The 10737-nt window shown below is 36.6% G+C and overlaps 1 protein-coding gene across 2 annotated transcripts in view; it reads left to right on the forward strand.

Moving 5' to 3' along the window:
• LOC117402429 (cAMP-specific 3',5'-cyclic phosphodiesterase 7B-like) overlaps positions 1 to 10601 on the forward strand; it is a 92278-nt gene extending 81677 nt beyond the window's left edge. For both annotated transcript variants that reach the window (XM_034003557.3, XM_034003555.3), the window contains 6 exons: positions 1004 to 1135; positions 1779 to 1870; positions 3119 to 3263; positions 3990 to 4086; positions 7438 to 7518; positions 7658 to 10601. In XM_034003557.3, coding sequence (XP_033859448.3) covers positions 1004 to 1135; positions 1779 to 1870; positions 3119 to 3263; positions 3990 to 4086; positions 7438 to 7518; positions 7658 to 7851 — 741 coding nt within the window. In that variant the 3' untranslated portion in view covers positions 7852 to 10601. The remainder of the gene's footprint in view (positions 1 to 1003; positions 1136 to 1778; positions 1871 to 3118; positions 3264 to 3989; positions 4087 to 7437; positions 7519 to 7657) is intronic.
• Positions 10602 to 10737: the final 136 nt, after the last annotated feature.

The raw sequence follows: 10737 nt of genomic DNA on the forward strand, positions 1-10737 counted from the left end.
GAGGTCCTCAATCAAGATGCCTGTTTTTTGGGGGGTTCAGCAAACCAAGAGAGTTTGGAAACCCCTGCCCTAAACTAAATACAGTGGTACCCCGTTATAATGAGGTTCTCGGGGTCCATAATTAGGAGATTGCGTTATTTATCTTTCGCCTTATAACAAATATTGGCATTTTTATTCCCGAAATGATATACAATGTCCACAAGCCAAATTAATATTGTAGTGTATTATTATTATTATTATTTATTTTTTAGCAGACGCCCTTATCCAGGGTGACTTACAATCGTAAGCAAATACATTTCAAGTATCACAGTACAAGTAATAATACAATTAAGAGCAAGATAAATACAATGACTTTGGTTCAAGCAAATAAAGTGTGACAAAATACAAGTCAGTAATACAGCAGATAACAGTGTCAGTGACAGTTACATCAGGAATAGTGTACGGTGGAAAATGAAGGAAGGAGACACACACACTTTGCAGGTACTCGAATCCACGGTTTATTGGGATGATTATTCCCGGTCCCTGTTAGTCTGGGCCACACCAAAAACAACAAACAATCTTGCACTCTCACAGCAGCACGTTCACACAGCAGCTTGTCTCACTCTTTAGTGCAGCACATTTTTTTCCTAGAGCAGCCCTCTTTGGAGTCAATCTTATCAAGAAAACCTCTTAGTTTTTCTTTGTCATTTAGCCATCCACGCAGTGTAGATTCTGCAACATTTATATCTTTTGAAACTGCTGCTTGAGTTTCACCTTTTCTTACTCTGTCCACCACATTGAATTTCATTTTAACAGAGAAAGATTTTCGTTTTTTGCTGTCTGCCATGCTTCATGCTATATATCTGGAGCGTTCACCCAACATTTGCAAGTCAAATTGCATTGTGGGCGAAATGGGATCCACGACCTTACCGTGTTATAACCGATTCCGCACTATAACAGGTTGCGTTATAATGGGGTTGCGCTGTAAATACTTGAATGCTTGTTCATTGTTCATCTCTTTCAGCTTGCCAGGTATCTCACCCCTCTCGATATTTTCCTGGGACTGTTGGCAGCTACAGCTCATGATGTTGATCACCCAGGGGTCAACCAGCCCTTTCTGGTCAAAACCAAACACCACCTTGCAAGCTTGTACCAGGTAAGAGCTGATGAAGTAAAAAGCTGTTACTAATGGGGATGTTAGCAAAGATGACAGCACCATGTGTTAGAAATTGTTCGGCAAACCGAAGTTTCGAATGTTGCTGTAGGACCAGTAATGATACAAACAGTTGGCAACTTGCCATGTAGGTAAAAGGACTGAAGGACTGCAGAAATTATGTTGCCTCGTGGGGATCAGATTGAATAGCCTTAGGTTGAAAGCCAACGTGTTTTTTTTTTTTTTTTTTTTTAAACAAAAAAATGAAATGGCTGCCGCAGTAGCAACCATGATTGATAATGTACTCATTAGTAACTGGTAAACAATCATCATCAAAGTTCCCCTTTGTAGTTAAGAATATTTGCCATACCTTACAACAGCCTTACATTTAGCAAGCTAAGCCAGACTGGTGCATTTATATGTATATCTGTATATGTACAGAAAGGTAATCTACAGCGCTGAATAAATTCAAAGACAGAAACAGGCAATTGATGTTTCTGCCAATACTGAACTGTGAAGCAGAGTGAAAATAAAAAATCTAAAGCATATGCCAAAAAGCCAAAACAATCTGTTCACTGTCGCTAGTTCATATATATTGAAGATTAGCTTCATGCTTGAATAATTAGCTGATGTGTTTGCCTTTCAGAATGTGTCCGTATTGGAAAACCATCACTGGAGGTCGACAGTGGGCATGCTCCGTGAGTCAGGGCTCCTGTCCCACCTGCCTGTGGAAATGACGTGAGTGCTGTTCATGAGAATCTCTTTGACACCCTCTCTAGCAGAAAACCAGTGATCATACTTCAATATTTCATAAAGAGCTGACAGAAATGGGGCTTGAGTTTTTAAAGGTATTGACAAGGCTCTGGGAGCAGGCCAGCTCCACACTTCTGTATAGATTGGCTGCTGTTCAGGGCCCAGCAAAGTAAACATAACATAATCTAAATACATGGCAGCATTGATTTCCCTAGTCTGCAGCTCTAATTACAGTATTGTTAAATGTTTCATTGAGTTTGCATCTCTTGTTGGTAATACATTGGATCTGTTTGGCCTGTATTATAGTATTTTGCCATTAAGTGTTAACCAGGTCTGACAACATTGCTGGTGCCAGGGTTTTCACTCATGTAGAGTCTCTCTTTTGTTTATTTTTTTAGGATTAAATTTAGTGCCCATGAAAAAGGTGCTGACAGTCCCAGAGACTCTAGTCCTCTCTATTCATCAGAGCAGGGATAACAAAAACAGTGTCAATGTGAGCTTTCTAGCATTGAACTAGAAGTATGCCTCAACACCCTCGTTGGGGACGAGGAAGCAGTTCGTTTTCCATGCTCATCCAATCTTTGACATCTCTTTTTGATGATGTGGACTTCTGCACAATGAGGGTTTAGTTAAGACCACCAAACTCATTTGACTTGTGACCTCTGCCAGGTTCAAACCCAGGTCTCCAGAGGTACAGGGAGAGCTCATACTTTTGCATGGTTTTTAACCTCAATTTTTTCCCCCAGAGTTTAAAATTACAGATGGTTTTTCTTTCAGTATGATACATGGAGGTAAAATCAAGTTTATTCACAACTGAGCCTCTTAGTAAATCTCAGAAGAATCCCCCTGATATACAGTGAGATGCAGCCACTTTGCTGAAAAATATCTCTCTAATGGTTCAAAGTTTGCTGAAAGATTACATTAAAGGGTCTACATTTTTTAATGACCTAAGCTTTGACCAATCTAAATAGCACCAGCCTGTAAACTTTACATAAACTTTATATTCATTATATATATAAAAAAAAAACATAAAAAATGAGTTATTTCATTGTTAATTCTTCTCTGAAAAAAAAGAGTGGGATCTGCAATAGGAACCAGGCACCGAAGTGGCTGGCACATGTTTGTAATAGTAAGCTGTGAAAAGTGACACAATTAAAATATGCTCAATATGAAGACCATTAAGAGGCAGTGTTTAGCAGGATCCCTAATAATTAAAATCTCATTTCACCACAGGCAGGAAATTGAACAACAGTTGGGTTCCCTAATTCTGGCAACAGACATTAGCCGGCAGAATGAATTCCTCAGCAGTTTTAAAACTCATCTGGACAACGATGATCTGAGTTTGGAAGATGCAGAACACAGGCACTTCATGCTGCAGGTTTGTGATCGTTTTTGTATGACGTATTAATATATTGTATAACGTAAGAAACAGGCAAAAAATAAAATACATATACATGACAAAAAGTTTAAAAATCCATTCATTATATGTGGCTGTGGTGGAGTGTCCCGCCCCTATATTTATATGTGCACTGTTTATTATTATTTGTATTATTGTTTACGGCGCGGATAAAAGCGCCGCGTATTTGTTATTGTTTTTAAATGTAGTTTCTCTCTCCTCGCTCTCTCTGCTCCCTGTACTCTCCTCTGTACACTCTTCTCTGATGGTAGAGAGCTGCAGGTTCTTATACTCTGGCCGAGGGGTTAACTAGCTGTTAATTATCTTATTACCCCTCGGCCACAGTCTGCACGAGTTTAGTAAGGATGCGTGACTGACAACTAGTTAAATAAATCAGTAGCTGATCAGCCACGCATCCTCACAATATTTTTAAAATATAAACACAATAACAAATACACTGCGCTTTTATCCGCGCCGCAAACAATAATACAAATAATAATAAACAGTGCAAATATAAATATAGGGGCGGGACACTCCGCCACAATGGCTTTTACTTCCTTCTTTTTGTAAATCCTTTGACTCAATGGGTCGTATAATATTGGTTGTTCTAATAAGCTGTGTTTTTTTCGGTACTATTAAATCCTTGTCATATTGCACCACATCATTTGACAGTTATATTAATGGCAACAAACCTCATGTGATTTCCAGATTGCTCTCAAGTGCGCAGACATCAGCAACCCTTGCAGGGTGTGGGAGATGAGCAAGCAGTGGAGTGAGAGAGTCTGTGAGGAGTTCTACAGGCAAGGTCAGTAGCCTAGCTGTGAACAAGGTCCCCAGTTTCCTTCAGAATGGCCCCCCCTCCAGTAAAACTTTCCATACCAGGGTAGGACCACTCAGTCTAACCAGAGAGGTAGCGTTCCTGCACAGGCTGGGTGTGCTTTGTCTACCCCTTCCCTTCTCTGGTCCCGAAATGCCAATTACACCGGTATCACTGCTCTGGCTTTCCATTTCTTGTGGATGGTAATGAGGTGCAAGGACAGGAAAGTGCCAAACAGGAAAACCACATTTGTTTCAAGTGACCAGACTGGTCACGGACCACACTATTATGGGTGTTTCTGGCCTGACCTATTTAGTTAATGAGCTGTGCAAGACCTAAACCAGTGGTTCCCAACCCTGGTCCTGGAGGACCCCCTACCCTGCTGGTTTTTGTTCCGAGCTTGAAATTACTTAATTGAACTAATAATATGCCAAATCAGAGCCTTTTAATTATTTTAAACAGTTGGGGTTCCAAGTTAAGCATACATTTGTATAAGGAACTTGAATTCTCCAACTTTTTATAAGTTACATGATTTAAAAAGTCAAATTTAAACAAATTATTACTTAAATTAAGGGTTCAATTAAGTAATTGAGAGCTTGTTGGAACAAAAACCAGCAGGGTAAGTGGTCCTCCAGGACCAGGGTTGGGAAAGCACTGACCTAAACCATTATTGTGCTTTCTATAAAATAAAAAAAAAGTCTGCTACTGTTGCCATGGAATTTAAAACAACCCAAAAGTAATTCTGTATTTATTTGGAAATAAAAAATAAAAAAGTAAAAGTAAAAAAGTAAAAACAGAAAGCGGTGTACACCAGCGTGGACCCAATTTCATAATGTAAAAGTAATTGACTTAAAAGCTCTTACCCTTGAAGACGATGCGGGTCATATTCACAAGACACTGTATTAGCCAGTTATTATGGGTTATGCTATCACTTATTTTATAGTTTTTGTAGCACAATAAGCAAGTAGAAATGATCTATGCAGAATTTTAGCCATTTGATTCTTAATTTCACTAAATAAAGGATCTGTGACATCCTCACCTCCCCCTGCCCTACAGATTTTTTTTTCCTTCAAATTCTAAACTTTAACAAGATATCATTTATATGAAGATGAGGTGCAAGGAGTGTGCGCTGTTCTGAACAAATAGGATGTTTTGGAACACAAGGCCAATGCTTTCCAAGCAAGAGTTAAACAAAGGTTAGTAATGCTCTATTAGCTTAGTAGATGTGTTAAAAACACATGTCCGACTATTTAAATATAGCAAGGGATGCTATGTCCATTAGCATTAAGAAACCCGTTTAGAAAAATGTGGATTGTGCTAACTAGCTTGCAGAAAAGCACATTCTGTAGTACTTATGCTATTGTACATAACATAAACTGTACAGTGTTAGACTCTTCATAACATTACATCCAAATTATCCTTTGTAACAAGTATTAACTACAAAGAAGAAGAAAAAAGGAAAATTATTACATTATAACATGTGGGTGTCCTAAAGCTTTTTTTTATTTACCATAATTTTCTTACGTTCTTAAAATGTAGGCATTTAAGAGATGTTGGATTTGCAAGAAAAACACTTTTTATTTTGGATACACCTTACAGGTGTAGTTTCTGTTTGCAAACAATATATTTTTTATAGCTATAAACAATTGTTTTTATTTCATAAATAGTTTTTAAAAATGTAGTCATAACAAATACTATGAGTTGTATTGTGGGTTATAAACTTGTATTTAACTAATACCCGAACTACTAGTGCCACTCCTTTTACTGGAATTTTCCATTTAGAATGTGCAGATTTGCCAAAACAACGATGGGTCTTCAAATCAGCATCTGAGAACAGCAGACACTTTTCCTTCATAGTACCTGCTTTTCTCAGCAAAAGATTATCACCTGCTGTCAAGGCTCTTCACAGTGTGTTTATGTTTCAAGGGAGACTAGACAGATATCTGTATAACAAGGGCAGACGCTACCATTAATAATCTCTACAAGTATGAGCTTTTTCCCACTTTGTATCTGTTGTTGCTGCTTGAGTGCCATACTTTCAGCGCGATGCTAGGTCTGAAGTGCTTTGACCTTTGTTAAATATTTTAAGTAAGCTGCAGCATTCACATTGAAATGCATGCATTGCCACTGTGTTACAAGTAGGGACAACAGTTAGTAAAAATGCATGTTTCTTGCAGTTATATTTCAACTTGTCAAAACCCCCAAGATTTTAAGTCATTACTGTATTACACTTGCCATACCATTCAAATGGCATTATAATGCTATCTAAATATAGTACAGTGTCATTTGGAAATGCAATCTAGTTGCCTGTATTTACCTTATGAATTCCAGTGATCTGGCATCTTTCAGGGTACAGCAGTGTTTGAAGGACAGAGTCCAGCTATCTGAATAGTAAAGCAGCATTTAATCAGTCATCCCAATTGTCTTACCAGCTTGTAAGTTCCTCAAAAAAGGAAAAAAAAAACACTGAATAACCTTTATAAATCAGCATGCAATACTACATATTATATGTATAATTAAAATAAAATAAAAAAACTGTATGGTAATCTTAATGTGACATCCATCTGATACAAATCTGCTATCAATGTGATACGGCTTTCTGAAATATCTCTGTATCAGATGGAATCAGACGAAGATTAGCCACACAATTAAAATTTTACTTAATTATATACTGGATTCTGCAGAGTCAACGCCTAAGGGGCATAAAGTTGTCGTTAAAGCAAAAGGGGGGCATGGAGTCAGGCAGGGGTGAAATTACAAGCATAATTGCAGACAGAGTATTTTTAACATTAGGTAGATAGATTATGTTTACAATTAGGCATGCATAAAATTCAAAGGTAGAGCGCAGTCACAATAAAGAATCAAGGAGTGCAGTTAACTTTGTTAATGACTAGTGAAATACAACTGTTTTTTCATTTCAAATATTTTCACAAAACAAACATTCAACTTTAAAGCTGCAGTGTCCAGGGCAAAGACACATCATGAAAAAACACACTTGTAGGTGAAAAACATTAAAATAAAAGTCTAAAATAAATTAGAATTGTAGTGCAACAACAGGAAAGCGTAATCAATCGGACTGCAGAGTCTGTATCTGATCCGAAACTGCCTCCACGTCTTCGTTATCTGAACCGAAGATAACCCTAACCCTAACCCTGAAACATTCAATGCACAGAGCAACTAATTCTAGGCAGTTTTTTTCTATTCATGTGAGCCAAGATATTTCCCCTCAGGGATTATTTGTTTATGGCAGAATCTGGTATCATAAAATAATATAGCATTTTTCTTCTTGCCTTTTAAAAGATTTTTTGTCCAAACACATTCATTTACTTTCTCTTTCAGGTGACCTAGAGACAAAGTTTGAACTTGAAATCAGCCCTTCGTGTAATCAGCATATGGATACCGTTCCTGCCATACAAATAGGTAAACATGGTTTATTTTATTTTATTTTACTCTATTTCCCCAATGTTTTCAATTTTACATCCTGGCAGTAGCATAGGTCAAGCACCTTTTTTTCACAATTCAAGATTTAGATCCTTTACATTTTTCTTTCTTACTTTAGGCTTTATGACATACCTTGTGGAACCTCTCTTTGATGAATGGAGGCGATTCACGGACAACACGCCCCTCACAGAGGCCATGATGAGCCACCTCAGGAAGAACAAAGCCAGGTGGAGGGCACTGCATCACAATCAGCACCACAGGGGTGATGATGGCTCTGGCCAGCGCAGCGAGGTGGTTGAATCAGGACCCTAATCTCGTAACAAGACGGGAATCACTTAGCAAGGGTGTTGCTGTTTGAACTCTTCATGGGAGATGCCTGTGTTGAGATCTATCGAAATATTACAGGGTACTCTTAAGTGTTGCCAATGGTAGACAAGAGAAACAGAAAGACTGAGGAAGAAACAACCAAATCCTCTGCTTTTTCCCCCTTGTCTTGCATTCATTTTGGATGTAGCGGTCTCACTCCCTCTGAAACGTAATCAGTAAACCAAGTTTGTTTTCCAATGTGGTTCCAATGGAAGAATGCCATTTTTGAAGGAGGACAAGAGGCAACAGAAGTGAATTTTGTTTTATTTTTTTAAAACAGATAAATCTTGCTGTGAAAACTGGAGTTAAAAACATGGCGAACATTCAAACAGCAGCTGGGCTGCACGAAAAATAAAACAATTAAAACCAGCGTACATACTCAAATAAGCTACATATATTTTACACATTTTTAAAGTTTGCACCAGCCACTGGTTGAGCTTTCATACTTTGGACTAGTTTCCGTTTTACACAAGTGCAGAAATAGTTGTTGTGGCCTCGTTTTGTATATGCAAAAGATGGTATACTTTCTATTGAAAAATAATCTACTGAAAAGTCTATTTTTTAATTATTGAAGAGTATAACCAACAAAAGCACCATGTATACCTTTTGGCTTTTTATATACCTTTATGTATACTGTTATTGGTTATCATTGTATTTTTGGTAAATAATTAAGCTACTGATTCACATGGCAAATTACTGTCTAATATTGGTACCTGTATAAAATAATGTGGCATCTGTGTCACTGTTTAAAGAATACTGTTACTTTTAATACAAAGGGTATTTGTAAATATTTTATAACATAATACACAATTGTGTGCATAGTTAAAGAGTAAGTAGCTGGGTTCCAAAAAATATAGCGTTACATGTCTCCACACGTGTTACTACAACTGTTTAAAAAACGTACCTGTAATTTTTATTAACATCCTGACAACTTTTTACACTTATAACTTAATCTGTTTCAAAGATCTTTTCAAAATGGCCACTCTAAGGATTATTTACCACATTGTCAAACAGGTAATACAACACTACCGATCCATGATGTGGTACGGAATAGAAAAGCCAGAACACTTCTTATGTTTTTTTTGTTTTTTTTCTCAAACTTTTTGTGCCACGCCCCCCTTCCTCTTGTCTGTGGTAACTGACCCCACCCCCACCACAACACAACACACACGTACGTATGGTTAAAATAAAAAAATCCAACATGCCTTTGGCTTCTTTGTATGTCACTGCTGTCAGGATGTTAATAATAAAAAGAAAAATTACAAGTATGTTACTTAAACAGTTGTAGCAACACGTGGGGACGTATAACATATATATATATATATATATAATGTTTCAGAAACCCGCTACTTATTCTTTAAGCCTTAACATTATCATTTGCCACGTGAATACAAACTACCTTTGTGATTAAATTAAAACAGCATTTTTATAACACATAATCTTTTTAAATTACAGTAGCTTATCAAATCTAGGGCATTTCTGGAAGTTCACGATTCCCAAGCATTCCATTATGTCTTACAGCGTGCTCATTTTTGCAATTTATTAGCTTGTTGTTAGGTTAAAACAAATTTTGGTTTTAAATACTTGGGAAGCTTCATTATTAGATGTTTCTTATTTAGCTTGTGGCAATACAGCAGCTCATTTAAGTTCTGTCTACATTTATCCAACCCATATGGATTGTTGTTCTCATCTGATTAATTGTTTAAAATGTCTGTGCAAGTATGCCTAAAGTTCAATCTTTATTATTATTATTTTTTTTCTACTCTTAAAATACAACAACAACAACATACTAGTAAAGCATTTTAAAGTCATACAATAAACCCTGTAAGAACTTTAGGTATTTTGAAATAAACAAGTGACTGTTATCACACTATTTCTGTTCATATTGCATATGAACAGAAATATTTCTAATAACACATAAATACATTCTTTGTATCTACCTTTTCAATGAACACCCTGCTCCACTTATTAAGCAGTCATTTAAACACAGGTTTTTTTTATTTTTATTGTACATGTAAATCTATACAATTAGCCACCACTACCCATACAGTATTTGAAATCCAAAAGTATTTTTAATATGTGTTTTGCCCACCCATTTTCTGATCACTGTGACAAGTGGAAATGGCTTTTTATTATTATTTATTTCTTAGCAGACACCCTAATCCAGGGCGACTTACAATTGTTACAAGATATCATATTATTTTTACATACAATTACACTATTTTTTACATACAATTACCCATTTATACAGTTGGGTTTTACTGGAGCAATCTAGGTAAAGTACCTTGCTCAAGGGTACAGGAGTGTCCCCCACCTGGGATTGAAACCACAACCCTCCGGTCAAGAGTCCAAAGCCCTAACCACTACTCCACACTGCTACCTATAAATGTTTTTAAATGTTTAAACTATATTACATGTTAGGTTTTCATGACTATGGTATGTTCAATTGTTAAAAGAATACATCCTCCTACTTGTGAAAACAAAAAAATATTATCCTAACATTGTAAATTGATTTGCACAGAGTACAATTTTGGGGTATGACAGTGACAATGCAAGGAGTTGAGGAAATTTGTCAAAAGACATGCAAATACAATTCACACCGCTGCCTCCAATTACATTTGTTTTACACACACGTCACATTTTGTATTCAACTTCTGAAATAAAATGTTTTAAACAACTGTGTTGCCCTTTTATAATTGACTGTTAAATTGTAAAAAATTCAACAAGACATAGAAAATTACTCGTTCAAGTAGCCTAGATGTTTACAGCATTAGTTGTGCCAGGTTGCATAAAACAAGTTGAAATGACTGCTTTGAAAGCACACTGGATGTA

This window comes from Acipenser ruthenus, chromosome 5, assembly GCF_902713425.1.
Source record: "Acipenser ruthenus chromosome 5, fAciRut3.2 maternal haplotype, whole genome shotgun sequence".
In the NCBI taxonomy this organism is placed as follows: Eukaryota; Metazoa; Chordata; class Actinopteri; order Acipenseriformes; family Acipenseridae; genus Acipenser; species Acipenser ruthenus.